General features: G+C 43.7%; 1 protein-coding gene across 1 annotated transcript in view; it reads right to left on the bottom strand.

The window, feature by feature from the left end:
- The window catches only part of ITGA8 (integrin subunit alpha 8), a 174,471-nt gene that overhangs the window by 19,552 nt on the left and 130,908 nt on the right, over window positions 1-24,011 (bottom strand). Inside the window, 2 exon segments of the mRNA XM_006031697.3 lie at window positions 9,921-10,034; window positions 12,245-12,370. Coding sequence (XP_006031759.2) covers window positions 9,921-10,034; window positions 12,245-12,370 — 240 coding nt within the window.

Here is a 24,011-nt window from a genome sequence, read left to right as displayed (position 1 = left end):
GGGGAGGGGTCAGAGGGCTTGTGCAAACCCCCCCATGCAGCATGGACCAGTGGGGGGCAGGGATTGCCCCCTGCCTGGCAGCACCTGGTGAGCCGGGTTTTTTTTTAACAAGTACCAGGAGCTGGGGTGAGCGGGGGCAGCCATTGACAGGCTGGGAGAGCGGGCGGGAGATGGGCCCAGCCTGGCTGCAGACGAATCTCCGAATCAGATTTGGCTGAATTGGATTGGGACAGTGATTCGAATCACTGAATTGATCACTGTCCCCCAAATTGGCTGAATCCGAGTCCAAACTGAATACTAGTTGCTTCGCACAGGCCTAATGTCTGCCACAATACAGTGGCACAAATTATTTCTAGCTTTTGTCAGGACCACAGTTGTGGAATGACAAAGGGCATGGACATTTATTTACTTTCACTTTTTGCCTCTGTAGGATTTGGTTATGGTAGCACAAGGACAGGCAAGGCAATGTCTGTTTCTGACCTTGGAGATCATGGTCATGCCCTGCCCTACTCAAGCACTCCCTTGCTGGTGTATTTATAGCTGCTGTACCCTCCTTTGTTGCATACAATTACATCTAGTAATTAGAACAGTGAAGTACATTTTTTGCTTTGTTTAACAATTGTGAAACACATCCCAATAAACATTTAGTGTGCTATTTTTCTACCTGCTCTTGAGGCACACAGTGGTAACCTGTAAAGTGCAGGAGGCCCTTGAAGGATTTGAAATGTGTACTCTGCAGGTAAGCCAGAGATTGTAGGTGGCTAATTAGGTCTCAAAGGTGGGCAGGAGCACAGATTTGAAGTCTTACAGGAGCATTCTAAAGGAATAATCCATTCCAGGGCACTTCAGTCTGACAGCAGAGAGTAGTGTGGAAGGACGAACAGTAAATCTGACCTGCAAGGGGCACTGCTGGAGGTAGAAAGAAACGAAAGCCTTTTATGTTAATTGTACAGCCCAGTTGAATCTTGTATATCAGTGTTTCTCTTTGGCCTAAATAAATGCTCCCCTTTTTGCTCCAGCAACGTTGGAGCTCCACTTCAAAATGCCACAGCTCACTGGCTACCTTGAATGAACGTTTGCTATTTGTGAGATTATTTTTCCCTTTCAGATAGCAAATAGAGAAACCTTTCTATGTGGAAGGTATAAAGTTCCCTTGTGCTGAAACAGAACTCTCCCCACTGTCGTTTTTTCTGACTGTGCTCTTGTTATATTATTCTTGCTTCATTAAAACTTATTCCATATCATTTCTACTGGAGTCTGGTACAGAGAGATGAGTATAAGCAATGGACTATTACCATTTAAATATGTGGTTTAGGAATTCATTAACTTGCTCTGCTTGACCCACCCCACCTAGGAAATGAATAACAGCTAAGAAAGAGTGACCCTAAATAATAATAGACACTAAGGATTATATAACAATTTACTCTGATATTACATTTTTTTAAATGGTATATTTATGATGGCCAGGAGATCAATAAGTACATAGTTTATTTATTACAGGCAGGTTGTCCTGCAGACATAGCTAGGACAATCACCTACTTGGGATGCAATTCCACTGACAAACAACACACCCATTCACTTCCACTCAATTGATCTCCTGTGTTTGACATTGTGTGGATTTTGTGTTCATTTAAAGGGAATTTATTAAATTGCAATAAAAAGACTGCAGTGTTGGCAGTGGGTTCATATAATTTAAAAAACACATGGTAAGGGTTATTGAGTTATTTTATGTAGTTATGTCTTAGGATTTAATAAACATAACAACACTCCCATGCTGTATTCCTGGTGCCACTTTCACAGTATATAAAATAAAACAAAATGAAAGCCAACAACAAACTGTGACAAGAGTCATGCCCCAGGTGTAGTCATGACGTCCTCTGGTGGCCACGCAGCTCCTGCCCCACCCCGGCTGTCTGGGAACCCTCCAATTCTTTCCTGCCACGCTTTGATATACATATTTAACTTGGCAAAGGGAGGCTGGCCAGCGGTCCCAAACCAAGTCCTCACACCCTCATAGAGTGTGCTCGAACATGCTAATTGCCTTAAGGGCTCATTTTGTGGCCTCTAACCTCCCCTGTAGCTACGCCCCTCTCTCACAGGTGTTGCCATTCAATCAAGCTCCTTTGTTGGGGTCTCAGCCTTCTCGAGCTCTGCCCCTTTTCTCTCACTGAGCCATCTAGCCCAGGTCCACCATGCTGGACCTCACTTCTGGGCTCCAGCCCTCATCTCACCTACTCTGGCACTGGGCTCCCGGCCCTATCTCTGCCCTGCTCAGGCACTGGACCTCCTGACCTCATCTCTGCCTGGCTCTGGGCACTGCTGGGACCTTCTTCACCCCTGATAGTCCCAAACCAAACCACCAATATAAAACTTAGATGAAAACATAAGCATACTGGCTATGACTCAAACTCTTGGCCTACTGGCTATGGAATCAAACTTCCCTCTACCCTGGGCATATGCTTCTACAAGTCTTCAGCACCTTACTTGCACTTCACGGGCAGCTCAGAGCACTCTCCTGCAGCCTTCCAGGGCCAGACTGCTAGCCCTGGCTCAGGCCCTGAGTTTATATGCTCCCTAAACCCTGCTTTCTTCTACTCAGGTGACTCCACCTCCACACACAGCTGTATGTATTCTGAGCTTAAAGGCCTGCTTGCCTTCCCTTGTTTCTGCTTAGATACTGTTTGCAGCCCTTTGCCCCTGAGCAGCCTGGTTGTCTGCCCCCCTGTGCCTCTTACTACTAGTATCTAGCTACAAGTCTGCTAGCAGTTAGCTTGTTCTTTAGCTGCTAGCCCTCCCCGAGCCAGCTCACCCTGTTATAGTTTCCTCTAAGGTACCAGCAAGCCTTCTGGCTCCCTGTTACACAACCCAACTGCAAGCCTCCACCCCTAACACATCTGAGGAGCTGAGACTTTCACTACCAAACCTCCATTCCCAGTGGACAGTCAAACTTGAGTCCAATGTTTTCAGCCATAACATTTATTATTTTGCTTATTTTGTTTCCAAAATAACAACTACTTCTTATGGTTAAAGAAAGGAAATAAAATTCACTTTACAAGTCACTTTTGTGTTATTATGGTATTGCTGCTGGGGCAACCCAACAAATTTATGGGTTTTAGTAATTAATCTAAACAAAATCAGCTATTTAAATGCCATATGTTGTTTATGGAATCAGCAGTCTCTCTGAAATCAGACTTTTCATGTCTTCGTTGCATGAAAAGATGTTGTATAGTCCAGTCTACTCTGCCAATTCATTCTTAAGGAACCTGGCTGGGTTGTGGGGTTGTGTGTGGGATACACCAGACAGCCCATGGCAATACACAGGCAGGTCCATAGTCAGGCGTCTAAGCTAAATTCAGACATTTGGGTTGGTTAGGCAGAAGTTATATTGTGTGAAAAATGGCTACCCAATCTAAAGTGACTTGGGCTGGGGGGAATGGGTGGCAAGCAGTATTCACAGGAATGATTGGCAGACGCTGGGTGGGAGGTAGCTGGCATCCACAGGGGGATCAAGGGTCAGGCAGGATCCATGGAGGGACTGGGGGGACAGGTGGCATCCATGGTAGTGATCAGCAGGGATCCTGGCTTTCATCGTTTAAAAATTGCAAATTCTCTGATTTAAAATATATATTCAAATTATCTGATTAAAAACCACAAATCTGCATTTTTCTGCAATACAAATGAAATGCCACTATATATATAGGTATCAGTTGAACACAATGTTTTATTGATATATTTACAATTTAAAGCAAATTGGAAGCCTACCAGTGCCTCCATCACTATAACAAAATACATTTTAAATACCTATACATTTTGGCATCTGATTTGTTTGTTTTTTTTATCATGGAAAATCAGAGCTCCCCCTGTGCCCTTCATTCACCAGGACACAGGTCCAGCTGCAGCTGTCACCCCCCAAGTGCTTTGTGGCACTGAGCAGTCCTGATATGCCGGTGCCCCTCACTCCCCACCCACAGCCCCCTGCCCCTCACAGCCATGCTGGAGGGGGCCCTCAGTTGCCAGGGCTATGGGAGCAAGGACCCAGGTCCACAGCCCCCTTCCCCCCCAGCAGCACCCATACCCCAGCTGCTGCTCATGGGGGGGTGTTGGCTGCTGTGGCCCAAGCAGAGTGTGGAGCCTGGCTCCCCCTCAGCCTGCAAGCAGCACCAGCTGAAGTGGAGCCCGGGGTGCAGGGCGGGGGGGGGGAGAGATGCGGGCTGCATACTGCAGACTCAGGGCTCCCTGCTCTTCTGCCCTCCCTCCTGGGGGCCTCCGCAGCCCAGCAGGTGGGATCTGGAGCAGCAGGGGACAGCAAGGCCAGGAGGCTCAAAACCCCATCCCCTCCACACCCCCAATGCTCCTTCCCACTCCCTGCAGCTCAGCTGGGCCTCAAGCCACAGCTGAGTAGTACAGCAAGACTGGCATCTTTTGTAGCTACTGAAATCCATTGCTGCCAAATCCAAGTATGGGAAGGCTAGGGGGGACAGCAAACAGACAATAAAACATTAATTTCTATGGGGTCCTATACCACCTCAGGTGTTTTACTTTCCTCACCAGGCACTTCCAAACTTACGTGCTTGTGGGTAAATTTAACCATTCTCAGGCACTTTCCAAATAGTTATACAACAGGCAAGAATGAGCTACAGGCTACTCCCCACAGTGCTGGTGAACAACAAGAGAAATAACTTGGAGTCTAGACAGATGTCACAAATCAGGCACATGGTACCAATTCACCCCTTAGGAATGCATTTTTAAAGCAGATGTTTTCACTGCCCAACTCCCAGGTACTATATTAACATTTACCAATCAAAGTTCAAAGAACATTGGGAAAGATCCCTATAGATTTCCTTCTGAAAGTTTGGAAATGCCTTGATTAGACAAATTGTATAATCCATGTGGAACACAATGTAATATAACCATGCAAAGTTATTCTGTCTTAGCGTGAATCAGACATCCAATGACTTGCCAGTTCAGCAAGTCGAAATGCAAAAGTTAACTTATGTAGGGGTTCATATTTATATCCATGCTTTGAAGTAAAGCCAAAAAAAATGGCTCTGCTGCTTCTTGGCCTTTGTTCAACATCTTTCACTATCTGTTCACTAGTTAGGAGACTGGAGGCTGCTTTGTTTACTGAAATATGTCTAATCATGACACTTCTTAGAAGTGCAGTTTGTGATAGAAGTTTAGATTTTAAGGTGACAGACAACAACTGTCATGAGGCAAAAGGGTCAGTTATTATCAGTTATACTAAACAGAAGAAGAAAGGGAGATAAACCATATCACTGAACTTCAATATACAATCTGACCCATACCTTCTTTTAAAAGGAAACGTGCATTCTTTAGCCCTAGCATTAATCATTTTATATCAAATTTTCATCAGGGTTGCAGTGAGAAGAGAAAAATAATAGAGCACATTCAGCTGTCAGTGAATAAATAGAAGCTTTATGCATTAGTGACAACAAGCAATCCTTTCTGCTGATCTATGTACCTTCATTTTCATTACAGCACTGTGCAGGATTGTTGTGTGTTAACACCATTGGTTCTATTGACTGTGCTACTTGTACACAATATTAAATAGAATGAGTTACATGTGCAAAAAATATGAGATAATGTTAACACATACAAGTCCTTCATTTACACTACACTACACATGTGGTGTAAATGAAGGCGATCAGAATGAAGAATGGTGCTTGCTTACCAATACAGAAATCTAACTGCAGACTTCAGCCTTTGTGCTGCTCCCTCCCCTCCCCCCAAGAAAGAGCCCAGATACCGGACTGGTTTCCTCTGCTACAATTTAATCCTAAACATTCACTGGAGGCTAGTCCTTAGACTTCAACCTAGCTCATTTGTTCCAAGCTATAATTTGGGATGTATTTTTTCTTTACTTCTAGGAGAATCTTGGGAATTGGAAGTTTACAAGCTTTTTGGGAGCACACGATGTCCTTTTTAGGAAATTAACAATGGTCTGTAGGCTTTTATGGCTATGCCTGTATAGCTGTTAATTTTAAAAGAGGCTCTGGAAAAGGGAACTGTTTTGAGGTGGGTGGGAAGAAGGCAGCCAGACTCCTTTACACTATTTCCTTTCTATTTCCCTTATAGATAAGGGTGGCTGTAAAGAGAGGGTTATCTTCTTACGGCTTCTGGGACATGAAGTTCAGAACTGGATGTAACAACTTTCTCATAACTTTATTTCTATTAGAAAAGACTCTTGATCTCTTAAGAGAACTTTTGAGCACTTAAGTTTATATATTTAGTTACCTTTTGGAAGATGGGATGGAGTAGTTCATAAATCATCACAGATCATACAAAGGTAGTGAAGGAATGAAGGAGTTAGTTTGCCGGCCTGGCAGAGCCATTCACAACAGCAGTCCCTGCATTCGGGGAAACCTGGGGAAGGTTTGCTCTGTTCCCCTTCCAAAAGGCAACCCAGGTCTGTGAGATACTTGAACCTGCCATGAACATCCAAGCTTAAAATTGCATTTGTTGAATATGCTGATGACAATTAATTCATAGTTTTATGTTCAAAATATGTTGTGTGCTTGCCAACGTGGCAGCAGTCTTATCTTCACCAATTGCTCAAGCCCTTTTATTTTTGGCCATATTCAGGTAAGTACAAGGTCTATGGCTCCACTTCTTCCCCAGTAGCTGTCAGTAGATCTCAAGCAATGCACGGTAGTACAAAGGAGGAAGAAATAATCTTCTCTCTCCTAATGCCTGGCAGATGCATTTTGACCTACAGGGGAAAGATCACTTGGACTAGACTCTACTTAGAATGCATGTCTGGGTAGGGCAACATGGTTTTATATTGTACTTTATAGTGAGGGTAACACACTTTCTTTTCCATTAATACTGGAGGGTATTCTATCTAAAAGATAGCTGTTCCTTTTCCAGAGGTAACTTGTATCAGCAAATTATATACTTTCTTATCATTTTTCATAGATTCTAAGGCCCGTAGGAACCATTAGATCACCTCACATAAACATCTGTATAAAACAAGCCACAGAATTTAATTTTGAGCCCAGTAATTTGTGTCCAACTGGAGCCTATCTTTCAGGGAGGCATTCAGCCTTGGCTTGAAGGCATGAAGGTGCTATCACTTTTCTTGGTAGTTTGTTCCAATGGTTATTCACCTGTTCTGGTAACATATTATACCTTATTTCTATTTGAATTAATTTAGCTTTAACTTCCAATGATTGGCTCTTACTACCCCCAGGGCTAGCTTCACAAAGGTATTTAGATACTTAACTTCTACCGAAAAAGGAGTTAACTACTTAGTATTTTCAGACAGGGGTCAAAGTAATTTGTTTTGGTTTTGTTTACAAGACCAAGATTTCACCCTTAAGGAAATGGATGAATTTCATTCAGAGTTAAAAATCCAAAACCTTGGTTGGTCAGAGATGAGGTTCTCTGGCTAATTTTTTGTTTGCTCATAGATAAAGGAGAGGAAAATTCTATTGCAGTTTGGCACTGAGTGCTCAGATGTCACAGCAATAGATTCAAAATAAAAACAGTATATAGGACCTACTTACCTGTCTTTCAATCTAAAAGTTACATATGGGTAAGCTGGGTTAGCCATGATGAGGCTAAACTGCAACCACTGCCCAAAATCAAATAAAATCCTTTTTGAGTAGCATTTCCATTATATCTATCTTGTTATAGCTCTGCAATTCCAGGGACTGAACAGAAATAGAAATGTTAGTATGTAAGAAAAACTGCCTTTGTGGTATTTCCTGTGTAACATGAGCTGGAAACACCATAAATCTTATGATTTATGGTAACTTTTGATAACTACATCTCCAGTGCAGATTTCCAGATTCAGGGAGTTAAGATAAGAGAAGCATCCAGACTTTGGGGTTTATATCTGAACCAAAGCTTTCACATTTTCTTTTTGTTTACTAGTAAATTCATCAAACGGATATACATTTATGGTCTTTGGTTCTTCCATAGTAACAAAGTTGTTCATTTCTGCAAAATATGAAGTTATTTCCAGGTACTCTATCTGAATTAAGGGAACTGGGAAGTGGAGGTAAGAAACTGATTAGGATCCCAAATCACTCAGAGAAGGAGAGTACACTCACAGGTCACAGACTTCACTTAAAACCAGGATATAAAATAAGATCCTTTGGGTGCTTGTACATGTGATGAGGGTTTAGTCCTCAGGGTTTTATTCTATGCCTCCTAAACTGAAACAGGGGGGTTTTAATTGAAACCTACCATTTCAATTTTTCTGTCACATTATGGTGAAGGGCCCGTTCCTTTTTTTTTTTTTTTTTTTGTCAGAGCTGGAGCCCACCCACAGCCGGGGTGAACTGCTGGCAGGCCAAGCAGCCCCTGAGCTGCGGGGGGCCATGGTCCTTCCTTGTGATACCTGGGGCCACCCGGGTGGGCTGCTAGTGGGCCAGGTGCTGCCCCAGCTTGGAGGCAGCACCCGGCCTGATCTAACTGTTCCCCAAGCCCACCCAGGGAGCAGCGCCCAGCAGCTTCCAGCAGGTGGGCTTGGGGAAGAGTTGGATCAGGCTGAGTGCTGCCTCTAAGTTGGGGCAGCACCCGGCCCAGTAGCAGCCTGCCCGGGTGGCCCCAGGGGGGGCCACCACCACAGAGGGAAGGACTGGGGCCCCCTGCAGCTCAGGAGCCATGTGGTCTGCCAGCAGCTCCCCCCTCCAGCTGCAGGAGAGGCAGGCAGGCTGAGCTGGAAAAAAAAAGGATCAGGTCCCTCACTGCTTCTGCCTTCAGCAGGCACTTGCTTTAGCTCCAAGAAAAACAAATCACTGTAAGTAGTGCTGTAAGGACAAGTGTCTACATTCTTACGTTTCTCTTTCATCTCAGATTTTAAATATAGGGGTTTTTTTTTTCAGTTTTGAGATTCTTCTTGTCCAAAGATAAAGTTAATTTTTTTGTTTGAATGTTTACATGTAATTCTAAAACATAGCAGGAGAGGAAAACATCTGAAGAACATGCTGAAAAATGACTGCAACTCTACACATAAACTAACTGGCAGTTAGTGATGGGAAAAATGTATTGTTTGTACTGCTGTTGAGAAAATGCTGCTCTTCCTTCCTGGCCGATGCACAAGATCAGTTTGCATGGACTGTTCTGACACTTAGCTTTCCCACCACATCTGCATCCCATGCACAAGCAAGGATTCTGCTTGGGGGACAGCTCCCTCTGAACATCAACCATGCTAAAAAGAATTGGGAGAGGCAGGGAGGGGACAAGACTTCCCTTGACCTTTGACTCCTTGCTTGTGATAGTTGCAGAGAAGGAAACATTTCACCATCCCAGTGGTTGATGCAGTGTGTGTACACTTCCTTTGACTAGGGAGTGGGGGGGACCTAAAGGAGAGGAATTACAAGTTATGTAACAGCTCTGCACTGATCTCTACAGTCAAAGTTATGGCTAAATGTAACAATTCAGGCCTATATAAACATGTATCAGGTTGGTCTGATGTCTTTGCCATAAGTGTATAAACAGAAGGAAAAATCAAATCATTATAAATTGTGTACAGAAGGTAGGACATTGGCTATATGGTTGTGAGTTACAACCCATGCCAGAAAAATGGAGAAACATACCCTCACAGAGCATATTAGTGAGATCTTCACACTAGTTTTAAAATAAAACCACAACTAGCACAAGTTGATAGACAGAGTATTCATTTGGGAAGACCAAGTCAGGTTGTGAAAATTATACTAGGAAAAGGCAAATAAGGTAGGATTAAAGACCCGCTTTGAACACTCAATGAAGACTGAGAAAGTGAAACTGAAATGGACGCTCAAGTGGAGGTAAAAATGAGCAGGATGCGTATAACTTCAGCCTGAAGTAAAGAAGATTATATACAAAAATAAATTATGTCATTTGGTACAGGTGAAATCATAATACATATAATTAACTGGATAGATAAGGAAAGAGTTTAACATTTATATTACCTGTAGGAAAGTTTGGGCCCACAACCGAGACCTGATTTTTAGTGCTGCACTTGTTCCTCTGTCTAACTGTCCCACTATACAGGAGATTATTAAACACTTCACATTTGTACAATTCTGTACACAAAACAAAACAAGACAAAAAGTAAGATTTTTTGTAAAAGGGCTAATATCAGAATTCATGCATTAAACATTCCAAATTAGTAAAATGATCGACTGTTGTGTAAAGTTTTAAATATCACACACTTTAAATAAAGACCAATAATTGAATCTAATACAAATATATGAAATACCTGAAGTGTCTTTGTAAGAACTGAAAAACCATACAAGGGAAACCTGTAAGCTGCCTGTGATAGTTATCTACATATATTAACGAGGGCAAAGACATTCAGCCATCTGGTCTGAAGAAATCTTATGTGGAATGCTAGTGGGCTGGGTGCTGCCCCAACTTAGAGGACAATATTTGTATCATGGGCAACTGGTGCCTCTTGAGTGCCCGACACCAGTCAGCCACCGAGGGGGCGCGATTGTGCTGACCGGGGGAAGGGGTGTTCCCCGATGGCCGATCTCACTAACGGGGGGGAAGGTTGCTGGCAGCTGATCTCAGTCACCAAAAAGCGGCTGCGCCCCTTACAGAAGTCTAGCAGCCACTTCCAGAAACAGCGTGGCTGCTGTTGCTGGCAGCCCCGCTCCCCAGCTGGCGCTCGCACTGGCACTCCCACCTGCCCCACTGCCCATTGCCTAAACAGGGAGCACGCCCTCACAGGGGGTGCACAAGTGCTCTCAGGGGATGCACGTGAACACCATGCACCCCCTACGTGTCACCACTGATTTGTATCGTGTCTAAGCCCAGTTCGTTGTCACAAGCTATTCTGATGGAAAAAAATTTTGACCAATAGTAGACATAGAGGTGACATGGAATTACGAAAGAAAATCAGCATCGATGAACAAAACAAGATATTGACTGACTTTTCTACACCCATTTTACCTAAATATTGTACCATCCCTCTTCATACCTCATGTGTGATTGTTGCAAGGTTTTTAAAACCACCCTTTGATGGAGGTTGTTTAGGCCACTGTCAGATGGACTAGGTTGTCTGATCCAGTATAGCAATGTTATGTACTCAGCCAAATACTGTCTGGCTGGATCCAGCTGCTCGAAACCCTCTGGTTCTTATTAAGTAACAACAGGCAGATACTGTACATACTTATGAATTTGGTTACTCAGTCACAGTTTTTGCAGTTATTTCTACATTGGCAACATAAGAGACTAATTAGTAAGAAAGATAGTTGGTGATTAAGGTATTATTGAAAATCAGAGCAACAGTTTTATGTTGCTAAACTACATGTCTTCCAAAACCTAGGGTCTTTCCCCTGTCTTGCTGGAATAAAATTCTTTCTAATGTATGAGGTCAATGAAATAATTAGGTAGGACTCAAGAACCACAACTGTTTGAAAAGTGTTAATCTGTGAGGCTATTTTTAATTAAATTATGTTATTCATTACTTTCAAATACTGGATTTTTTCCATTTTGAAAACAGTAACACATTATTTTCAGAAATACTGTAAATATATTTATTCTTTTACTATACAAAACATTGATTTGAGTTAGTTCTTTCCTGATAAGTTCTGGCAATACTAAACCTTAACTCAAGCACATGCTGACAGTGAACAACTTAAGATGCTGGACAGCATGAAAGAAACTTTGTCTTAGGTCCATAAAAATAAATGGAAATGATGGTCATCACAAGAATCCCAGCTGTTGACCTCAGGGTCACTGATTTAGAAATAAAACCTCCAGGCAAGAGGAACTGGTAATTATGATGCTTGAGGACTCTGAGATGAGGCAAATGTAGGAAAAAACAGACCAAAGACATATTATAGTTCAAATGTTCATGTTCCAGAAGGCATTGAGACTGAAAATGCTCAGAAATTTTCGACTAGACTAGCTGAGACATCTTTGCTGTTGCCAATGTTTTAGACCCCTGGATTTTTTTTATCCAATAGCCCATGAAGGCTCAAAAAACCTGATTAATTATACCAGCAACATTTTTCCTTGCTTGTTATACTTCAAGGAAAATATACTCAGCATTCCTAGAAACCTGGACATGTATCAAGTATTTAGTGAAATGAGCAAACATACTTGGCAGTACTTGTGGGTACAGCAGTTATTTTTACACATACTATTTAAGAGTGGGCTACTTTAGAGTTAAAGTCTCCTGTCACTTGAAACAATACAAGGTTAAATGCCTATGAAAATCATATAACCAAGCCAATGGTCACACTTGTGTATAGAGTCCCAGCATTAGACATTTCAATTATCTCACCAGTATTTTTGAAGAGCTCCTCCTTTGAGGTTCTGCTACTTTAATATCTCTCCTCCTGATATAATGAGGAATAGTGGAGTTGCGCAGAAAAGCGGTGAGTTCAGGGGTATCTTCTTGAATAGCAAACTGCAAAGAGAAAGAAGGTGAATTGTAATGATGTACCATACAATGACTCTAGCAGATATGTTTTCTTCTCAAGGGTTCTGAACTTTAGAATGACTTTGTTTTTCCAATTTAACAGCACAGCCATGAAAACAGATACTGTTTTCTTCAACCAGCAGAATGATTAGTAACAGCACAGCAGGATGCTTTCCAGTGATAGAAATTGCACTACATAACATTTTTTTTCACTTTTCATTCTTTACTGGAGTCAATGTCATTACTGAACTACTTTTCCCCTTTTGTGAGACTCCTGGGGCCAGATTTTGATCTGTGTTATAATGCAAATTAAAGTAATTCCATTGAAATCTGGTCATCAGATGAGATCAGAATCTTGCCCTTGGGTTTAATGATTTTACCAGTAACAAATATGCATTCTGCTATCATCACTTCTGTTGATTTCTAAAGAATTAATTTCTGCAACAAAAGTCCTCCAACACACTCAAGTTCTAACTTCTAAAAACTGTATAGGAATATTTGTAAATACAGAATTAGAGAGAGAAAAATCTCCGAACCAAAGCCTGTTTTTATTGCTGGTGGGCTTGTGTTTAGATTATACAGAAGACATTCATAGCTTCTTCCTTTTCCTTTCCTTAGGGAATTGAAATGTATAGGATCCTAATTTCTAAGGAAGGAAAGATAAATTATTTTCTAAATTAGCACAGTCTTCTCACATCAACCTACAATGAAATACATGAGGAACTTGTGATATGATCTCAACAGGAATTCACCTAAATAAGCCCAATACAATTTATCAAAGTTCTCAGATTAAAAAACAAACCACACAACTTTATCCTATTAGTTCCTTTAAACTAAAGGCATAGCACTAGAATTTATATTTAAATAAATTCCCTAATATAAATGTTTGTGACTGTCAGAAAATTTGTGTGTCCGTCTTGGGTGTGCTTCCGGATCTGTGCAGGGCAGGGCGGGGCGGGGCGGGCTGGGGCTGGGCTCTTCCCAGCCAGGCAGATCCAGGGGCACACCTCCCATGCCCTCCTGGATGACTGTAAGCGGCAGCAGGAGCTGCCCCACCTCCCTGCCCACACACTGCTGACAAGCTGTACCTCCATTCCATGCCTGCCCCAGCTCCAGCCCACAGCTGCGGCCCACCTCGCACCATGCAGATCTGGGGGACACATGCCCCCCTCCCCAACCTCCAGACAAGTTGCTTGCAGCTCTGTTCCACGATCCTCCCCCCCCCGGCTGGTTAGCCCCTGCCCCTGCCCCAGCCCCAGTCCCTCCCTCAGCATAGGGGCCTTGATTTGCTCCCCCATACCACTTCACTCCCCTTCCACCACACCAGACTTACCAGCTGGACACAGCGCTTCAAGCTGATGAGCTGCATATCCGAATTCGGATTGGTATCAGCTGATATGCCTCCTTAAAAATCGGCTATCGGTATCAACCCCAAAAATCTCTTGGTGTACCCCTACCACATATCTGGCATTAAATGCATCTATTCTGACCCCTAGAATGCTTGAGTGATCAGCTTAGTAGCTGGTATTCTAACTTAAAAAAGATGAGATTATGGGATAAATCATGAAAAATCCACAAGCTGCCCTTTGTTCACATGCAATAATCTTCATATATTTTTAAACACCAAGTAGATTGATAAACAACAGGATGAAGCTTTGAACCCTTCACAGAGACCAAGAGAAAATGTTTCTGAAAGGCAAAATAACATTCACTATGTTGTAACACCAATGTAAAATGAGAAGTTGTGAAGTGTATACCATATTTACTCAAATACAAGATGACCATCCCCCCACAATAATTAGATTCTATACCTGGAAAATTTATAAATTTGTTACCATTTTCCAGGTACAGAATCTAATTATTAGAGGTTTGCCTTGAATTTGTCCCCTTCCAACTGCTACAGCAGGGAAAATAAATCTGGGGGGGATCAGGTGGCCCCCTTCCTTCTGCCTCGCAAAATTCTTCCCTGTCAGACCCTGCTCTCCCTGGGCATGTGGAAGTGAGGGACAAATTGAAAACACTGGGCACATTTACATGTGCAGTTCGTGCACATGAATAAGCTCCAGGGGTTATTGCTCCAGAGTTTTTTTGCTCCTAGGTGTGCTGTTTGAATGTGCCCAGAAGCAATTAACTCCACAGCAGTCAGCTCCATCATTTATTCATGATCAGCACATGGAGCCTGGTTGGAGCAGCCCTGGCTGACAGGGATAGGGTCAGCCTGCCAGCCTGCGGCTGCTCCATCTCGGCTCAACGTGCTGTGGAGGGACTGGCTGGGGCATGAGGGTGTTTCAGCCCATGCACTGAAGCACCCTTGTGCCCCAGCCAGCCTGTTCAGCATCTACACATGTATTGCTATGCACAAAAAAACTCCGCAGAAGGGTAGTATGTGTAAATACAATGGGCTGTGGAGTTTATTAGTTTCCTGTGCCCTAATAGGGGCACACACATAGATGCTGAGATGTTTACTGCAGAGCTAATTTAGTCAGCTCCACAGAAAACACTGTGTGTAGATTTCATAGACATTAGGGCTGGAAGGGACCTCGGAAGATCATAGAGTCCAGCCCCCTGCCCGAGGGACAGGAAGTCAGCTAGGGTCATAGGATCCCAGCAAGATAAATATCCATTTTTTTCTTGAAGGCGTTCAAAGTAGGTGCTTGAACCGCCTCTGGTGGCAGGCTATTCCAGACCTTGGGGGCTGGGACAGTAAAGAAATTCTTCCTTATGTCCAGCCTGACACAGTCTTGCAGGAGTTTATAACAGTTAGACCTTGTTGTCCCTTGGGGCACTCTGGTGAACAAATGTTCCCCCAGATATTGGTGGACACCCCTTATAAACTTATAGGTGGCCATCAGATCACCCCTGAGCCTGCGCTTTTCCAGGCTAAAGAGTCCCATAGATCTCAGCCTGTCATGGTAAGGTCTGTTTTCCTGACCTCTGATCATGTGCGTGGCTCTTCTCTGCACCCTTTCAAGCTTCTCCACATCCTTTTTTAATTGTGGGGCCCAAAACTGGATGCAGTACTCCAGCTGCAGCCTCACCAAGGCTGAGTACAAAGGGAGAATGATGTCCTGGGATTTGCCTGAGAAGCATCTAGCCCCCTAAGTCTCTTTCTTCTGTACTGCTAGCCAGCGTAGCCCTGCTGAGCCTATAAAGATGTTGCAGGTTTTTCCTCCCAAGCTGGAGAAACTTGCATTTTTCAGTGTTAAACACCATCAGGTTCTCATCTGCCCATTTCCTGAGCCTGTCAAGGTCAGCCTGGATTGCCCTCCTGTCCTCAGGTGTGGATGCTTTACCCCAAAGTTTGGTATCATTGATGAACTTGGACAGTCTGCTTCTGACTCCAATGTCCACATCATGTTGAACAATACAGGTCCAAGGACAGAGCCTTGAGGGACCCAACTGGTCACAGGGCACCATGATGATTGACTTCCATCAACCACCACCCTCTGGGTCCGACCATGGAGCCAATTCCTCAGTCAGCAGATCGTGGTGGACCCGAGGCCACAGTTGGCCAGTTTTGCCAAGAGGTGATCATGGGATACCAGATTGAAGGCTTTTTTAAAGTCAAGATATACAACATCAATCTCTCCTCCCTTGTCCAGGTGATAGGTCACCTGGTCATAAAAGGAAATGAGATTGGTCAAGCAAGATCTACCTGCAACAAACCCATGCTGGCTATCCCTCAGGATGTTGCCATCAGCCAGTCCTTTAAGAATGGCCTCTCTGATAATCTTTTCTAAGACCTTCCCCAGGATAGAGGTCAGGCTGATGGGCCTGTAGCTTGCCAGATCCACCTTCCTCACTTTCCTGAAGATAGGCATGACATTGGCCTTCTTCCAGTCTTCAGGCACTTCACCAGAGTGCCAGGAGTTCTCAAAGATCTGTGCCAGGGGCTGAGCTATGATGCTAGCCAGCTCCTTGAGTACCCTGAGGTGCAGATTGTTAGGGCCGGCTGACTGGAAGGTGTCCAGTCTCTCAAGGTGTTTCTTCACAAGGTCAGCATTGACAGAGGGCAAGGAGTCTCCCTCACTTGGGCCTTCATGTCCCATGATGGGCAGAGGTGTCCCATGGGACTGGTGAAAGGCCGACACACAGTAACCATTTAGTCAGTTGGCTTTTTCCTGGGTGTTGGGCATCAGTTGTCTCATCTGGTTTAGCAGGGGTCCAGTGTTGCCCTTGCTTTTCCTCCAGCTCCCCACATATCTAAAAAAGGACTTTTTATTTTCCTTGATCTTAGTAGCCAGTTGGAGTTCCGTCACAGTCTTGGCTTTCCTGGTTCGCTCCCTGCAGGTCCAGACCAGTGTGGAATATTCATCCTTGGAGGTGGATCCTGTCCTCCATCCATTGTAGGTCTTTCTTTTTAGACGCAGAAGGTCTGGTAGTTCCTTGCTTAGCCAAGGGGGCTGCTGTGCCCTTTTGCTCCCTTTCCTCCGAGACAGAATAGCCTTAGCTTGTGCATCTACGATCACTCCTTTGAGGAGCAACCACTCTTCCTGAACTCCCCTCCCCTTGGGGTCATGGTCCCTTAGGGCCTCACCAACAAGCCTTCTAAGCTTATCAAGGTCAGCTTTCCTGAAGTTGAGGACTTCTGTATGGCTGACTGACTTACCAGTTTTATGGTGGATGGTGAAGGTGATCAGCTCATGGTTGCTGTCACCCAGCTTCCCTTCGATCATTAGGTTGCTGATTAGGTCATCCTCAGTTGCCCGTACCAGGTCAAGCAGCGCTTTACCTCTCGTTGGCCCATAGATTTTGTGTGTCAAGTAGAGGTCATCCACACATGAGATGAAGCTTTGCGACTGCTCAGATTTGGCTGAGCGCTCTTCCCATGAGATGTCTGGGTAGTTGAAGTCTCCCATGACAACCATGGGCTGGGAGCATGCAGCCTCAGCCAATTCCCTGGCAAGCTGCTGGTCAAGCTCTTGACTTTGGATGGGAGGTCTGTAGTAGACTCCCACCATTGTGTCCCCTGTACCATGTTTCCCATGGATTTTAACCTAGAGAGTCTCCAGTCGTCCACCCTGGTTGCCAAAATCAGCTTGCAGGGACATGGAGCTCTCCTTAACATAGACAGTTACATCCCCGCCCCTTTTATCCCCTCGATCTCTCCTGTACAGGGTATAGCCATCTATACCCATGGTCCAGTCATGGGTGGAGTCCCACCAGGTCTCCGTTATCCCTATGACATCATATTTCTTTGTGTTAAGCAGGAGGACAAGTTCCTCCTGTTTATTCCCCAGGCTCCTGGCATTTGTGTACAGGCAGGCAAGTGTCCCCTTGGGGGCCCTTGCCTTGCCTATAGATTGTTTCAGGGCTGGGGAAGGGGTGGGCTCCCTTAAGTGCCTTGGCCTGCTGGCTTTGCAGGGGTTGCTCAGCAGGCCAGCAGTAGCAGTAGTCCCCCTGTCCCCTGGCGGGCTTAGTTTAAAGCCCGCTGGAGCAGATCAGCCAGCCTGGCTGAGAAGAGCCTCCTCCCCAGTGGAGAGAGCTGGAGGCCGTCCCTTCCCAGCAGCTCACTGCCTCTCTCACCAAAGAACGGACTGTAGTCATGGAAGCCAAAGCCTTCCCGATGACACCAGCACCGCAGTCTTTGGTTAACTACCTGGATCCTCCTCTCCCTCCTCGGCCCATAACCCGAGACTGGGAGGATTGAAGAAAACACCACCTGAGCCCCCAGACCCTTAAGACCTGCTCCCAAATCCCTGTAGCGCTTCATGTCCTGGCTGGGAGCACTCCGAGCTGTATCATTGGTGCCCACATCGATAAGGAGCATAGGGTAGTGGTCAGTGGGCTATAGGATTTTAGGGATCTTCTCTGCAACATCTTGGATTCGGGCTCCCAGGAAGCAACAGACTTCTCGGGTTAAGGGGTCAGGGCAACAGATTGTCCCCTCAGTCCCCCTTAGGATGGAGTATCCCACAACAAACACTATGCGTTTTGTCTTTAGGAGAGCAGGGGCAGTAGTTACAGTAGAGCATGTGGTGCCTGCAGGAGCTGGCAACTTTGACAGAATAGGAGGTCCCCGAGTCCTCCCTTGCCCTGGAGGGAGACCGTGGTCTACCTCTGCCTCCTGGGGGAGAAGGGCCTGGAAGTAGGAGTTGATCTCCTGCTCACAGTCCCTGATGGTGCGCAGTCTCTGGACTGTGGCTTGGAGCTCCTCCAGCTGGCGTGCCAGAGACCTCAAAAGGGAGCAAACCTCACAAGGGGAGTAGATGCACCCATTGACTTTGAAATAAACATGACCGTAATAATTTCAATATAGGCAAATTACTATGGTACCCATAGACTTTAGTTCATCCAGAATTGATGCAATTTACCTGTTTTGAAAATACTGCTAGCTTTGGCAAGGTGCTTCATAACCTTTTATGCAGCAGGTGGAGCAGCATTTTGTGCGTACTTACAAATACTATAAATTATATTAGTCCAAAACTAAAAGGGCCATGATATACCATACAGTTCATTGGGCTGGGCCCCAGCAGAGTCAACAGCATTTCAAGCTATAGTGACTCCACAGCTCAGCACTGCTCAATATATGTGTGTGTTCCAGACATCATCTCAGAAAGGATCCATGTGCTAATTAGCCCCCTCATAAGTGGAACTTTATGTTCTTGTCATGAGTCCTGTGATCCTCCAAAAATGTATATGCTGATGAGGCACAAGGCAACCTGCTTCAGCCCCACCTCAGAATGGGCGGGGCCATTCTGATGATATAAGACAGGCTTAGTGACACAGGGATTCTGGATGAACTGTTGGGGGCCCTGGTTGGTGATGTTTTCCAGACATTTAAGGCTGGTGAAGAAACAAGAATCATTGGAAATGGGAAAGGTACAGCTCAGCTGTGGGAGTGAAGAGGAAAGTGAAATTATGCAATGTAGTGGCTCACCATGACTTGAAAAAGAGTCAGTGCTAAGGAGGATTGTGCGCAGTAAGCTGCACTAACCTAGATTTGTGGTAGGTTCCCATCAGCATCTTAGCTTTTTAGCTAAGATCAAGTGATTATCAGAGAGCCTGATCAATACCTTAAGAGCAAAGAAAGAGATCTATAAAGCATCAGGATGGCAGGAGGAAACCCAAAGCCCAAAACAATGGCAGTGTTGGCTGATAAGCAGGAAGTAGAAAGAGAAATGAAGAGTGGAAACAAAGGCCTGGAGACAGAGGAAGAGTGGATAAAGGTGGAAAAGTGCAGAGAAAAGAAAACAGAAAAGGCGAAGGCAGTAAAAATAGCAAAGACAGCAACAGAATGTCTAAAGCTGGGGCTGCATGAACTGAAATACTATATTACTGAGCACATGTTGCTTTTGGCAGCAGTTTAGTGATAGACATTGTGTTTAATGAGGTTTCCTTAGATGCAAATGTCAGATGAGGAGCTTTTTTCTCAATGCTGATTAGGGAAGAAAAACCCTCATCTTATATTTGAGTAAATGTGGTACTTATGCATAGGTTACAGACTTTAACATTAAAGTCTGCTTAGCCTCCAGGTCTTCATATGTCATATTGTTAATCATCTTTTTACATGTACCACAAAATGGAACCACAACCATACTTTTTTCAGGCACTGCCAGTAATACTATGGTAAATCTTGCTTCCCAGTCTCTTTTCTGTACCCATAATTTGTGTATCTTCCACTAGAAATTAAGGGTATAGACTCTGTCTGAACAGACAGAATTCCATCAGGACAGGAGAAGTAGAGACATTTTCTTGGAGGCTGTATCTCCCCACTGGCTCATGAGGTTAGTTTAGAGATACAGTTTTTCCTTCCTGTGCCAGTGAGCCTGGATGTTATCCAATGTTTCTACAACACTTCATATACTTAACTCCTCATCTATGCCTCATCTAAGTTGCAACATTTATCTATTCCAAACTTTCTGCTTCCCTCGACACAGTCACCCTTGCTGGTATGTAAATGCTTCCTCCTCTGAAGCACTGTCATCCTACACCTACACCCTTGTCATCTGAAACAGAATTTCTGAACTCCAAAGCTCCCCTGCCCCCCCGGTATCCTCCTCCCCTATTTAAAACCTCATTTGAAAAGTAGACTGACTCTTTTTCTTTCCAGGCAATACTCTATGTTCTAATCTATTTTAAAATATTTCTATTCAAAACTACTGTATATTTTTTTCCCAGTTGCTTGCTTGCCCCTTTGGTGCATTTGCATGTACAGGCCCCTCAGAATCATTTTTAATCATCTGCCTTCCAGAATTGTTTTCCATGCAGAATATTCACCATAAAAAGAGAACCTGAAATGAAAAATACTAACAGCTGAACTTCTGTGCTTATTGGAAAAAAATAAAGGTTTCTGAGAAGAGATCCACAAAATGGAAGAAATTAAATGTCACATTATGAATTAAGAATAAGATTGCTGCTTCAAGGTCACACTTGAAAAGGGATTTGGATGGTAAGAGGAAATGGAGATTAAATGCTTACAATGGAATACTTTTCAGAGAGGAAGGAGGGGAAAGAAAAAGACAAAAGGGATCTAATAGATTCAAGGTCATTTAAAGCACCTTCTCTTTACAACAAAACCCACCAGAAGCAGTAAAGAAAAATTGCTGAAACTATGTGGTTTTCCAACCAATTAGAAAAAATAAAGAAAAACTTAAGAAAACCTTTGTAAAGACAAAACAGATTCAGTGAAGCAGAAGGATACAGTGCTAGCCATAAATATTTGAAACTAGCCAAGTCATTTTAGGTTGAGTATTTCAAAGTAGCCTAACAGGGTTATATGCCCAAACTCATCAAAGTCAATGAAAATTTGGCATGCAAGTCAGGCACATAATGACTTTAGATTCATTTGGAAATCTTTACCTTAATCATCAGATTGCATGTATAAAGAAACTACATTATATTCCTTTTAATACGTTCCTTCCTGTGTGCTGCAGTCAAAACCATGCAAGAATGATGTTTACTTTAACACTACTTATCATTAAATTCAAGACTCAGATATGACATCATATTCCTGGCTAGTCTCATTGATGCAACAGATATAAATATCACAGTACAAGAGGGCATGGGGAAAAGGAAATGGAAAAAAAATAAGAGTAAAAAATACACACACACATGCACACACGTATCCTCTGCAAATGCCACTAAGAGCTGTAACACTATTCTTTCTGAGTATACTACTCCCAGCTTAATTTGCAAGTGAAAATTACAGTTAAGAATTCCTGTTGAACCCAGTGGGTAGGAGGGAAGAGGGATGCTTCATTTCTCTTTGTATATCACATGCCAGTAGTTCTTGGGTTGGTTAGCTTAAAAAAGCAAAAGGAAGCACTTCTGCCCGATCAGCCCTTCACTCCGAATCACCTTGAAGAGTTACTTAAGAGAAGCTCTACGGCTTTTGGGGCATGCAGCATTACTGTGATGGTCTGACTGAAGCTGAAACATAAATAGTTCTTATCCACACTGGGCATATCAGCCATTGCAGGCCAGATATCAGTTTAACTGCAGTGGGTTAAAGCACTAGTTCATACAGACAAGGTTGCTGAAAACCAGGATTTGCTCGTGGTTTAAACCAAGATTAACTGCCCATGAGTAAACTGCTAGACCAGTGGCGCTCAAACTTTTTTTTTCATGGACCACTTGAAAATTGCTGAGGGTCTCAGCAGACCACATAATAAACTTTTTGATCTACAAATCAAAGCATACAACTCATATTTTAATTTCAATAGTCTTAGCTTACAAGTACAGATATTCTCGATTGTGCTGCAACCTTTCTATGGACCACCCTAATGGAGATCGTGGAGCAGTGGTGGTCCACAAACCACAGTTTGAGAACCTCTGCTCCAGACTGTGAGAGCATTTCCTCATCAACATGTGTCTCATTATGGCTTTCCTACCTACATGAACATTTTTATAGTTAAAAAAAATTGTGGCAAAATTTACTAGGCTTTGATGAAAAGCAGGAATTTCTGCAGTCAGTTCTGTTTCCTCTCTACTTCCTTTCCCTTCCCCTCACTCCCTTTCTGTAAGAGGAAACAAAGAGAAAGAATACAAACCTGAATCCCAAACAATGCAATGCCAAAATTTAGTGAAAAGATGCAGCCTGTGTTGTTCAGTTCTTTAATCAGTAAAAATCTGGGTTTATAACACTTTCATCTCTCTAAACTGGAAGCTTGATGTAGCTACACTGCTGCATCTACACATTCATTAATATACCATAATTACCACACATTAACTTTAGTATCTGTAATGACACGTACTAACTTGATGCACCGTAATTGGTGCTACTGTGCATTAACACAGATAAATGTTTTTTTGGTGATGTTACTGTGCATTAAACTAAATCTATTGTGCATCAGTGCATTAGCTTGGGCTTTGTCTGTCATGCTAATGCGCAGTGGAATTAGTCTTCTATTCATTAAGCATCTCATGTAGATGCGCCCATTGATTACTAGCCCCCAGTGTAGGCTAGACCCATATATATCCATTCATTACATTATAGAGTCTCAAATCCTTATTGATCTGCAGAGGATGTATGATGCATTTAAAACTCCATTTTTTCCACAAGATGTTTAACAGACTACTGGCTAAATTCAAGAAGCGCTGTTTATTTTAAGAAGTCTCTGGAATCAGTTATGCTTAATTAATTGGATACCTTATTTCTGATGATATAAAACATAGAAATGTGGTTTGCTAAATCTTTTGACACTGAGCCAAACCCAGCTACTTTTGGGGTATCTGCCATCACAAACAAGGATATCTAAATATACGCTTCCAGAAAATGGTGTAACAATGTTTTAGTGGAAAGGATGCTACTAGACCCTCATCTGTGTGAATGTTCCCTAAATTCTATTGCTGCTGTCCTATGAGGAAAGAACCAGGTCAGTAGAAAGGAAAACAGTTTAGACACAAATTAGCAACAATGAAGAATGGAAAAACAGTTAGCCTTTTCTTGTTAGTGTCACTGAGGGTAAAAATGACTGTGCCAAATGAAGCAGATCAACTGCTGGGATGTGTCCTGGGAAAGCTGATTCAGTTCACTGGGTGAAACACATCACCTGATGCGAGGAAAAAGAGGGAAAGGGGCCAGGAGGATTCCTTGGCTGACCAGAGAAATCCAGGGCAGCCTGCAGACTAAAAGGGGAGCATATGAAAAGTGGAAACGGAAAAAGATTACCAAAGAGGAGTATACCTCCTATGCTTACACTTGTAGGGAGGCAGTTAGACGGGCCAAAGCTACCATGGAGCTGAGGATGGCATCCCAAGTAAAGGATAACAAAAAATTGTTTTTTAGATACATAGGGAGTAAAAGGAAGGCCCAGGGTGGAATAGGACCTCTACTAAATGGGCAGAAGCAATTGGTGACGGACAGGGGGGACAAAGCTGAACTCCTCAACGAGCTCTTTGCCTCAGTGTTCCTAAGTGAGGCAAGACAAGTCTCTCACTGGGATTGTAGAGAGGCAGCAGCAGGGCACCAGACTGCCATGCGTAGACCCTGAGATGGTGCAGAGTCACTTGGAGGAACTGGATGCCTTTAAGTCGGCAGGCCCAGATGAGCTCCATCCGAGGGTACTGAAGGCACTGGCTGACGTCATTGCACAGACACCGGCGGGAATATTTGAACACTCGTGGTGCACAGGCCAGGTCCCGGAGGACTGGAAAAGGGCCAATGTGGTCCCCATTTTCAAGAAGG

Source organism: Alligator sinensis, unplaced genomic scaffold, assembly GCF_000455745.1.
Source record: "Alligator sinensis unplaced genomic scaffold, ASM45574v1 scaffold114_1, whole genome shotgun sequence".
Lineage (NCBI taxonomy): Eukaryota > Metazoa > Chordata > Crocodylia > Alligatoridae > Alligator > Alligator sinensis.
This window is presented reverse-complemented; position numbering and strand designations above follow the sequence as displayed.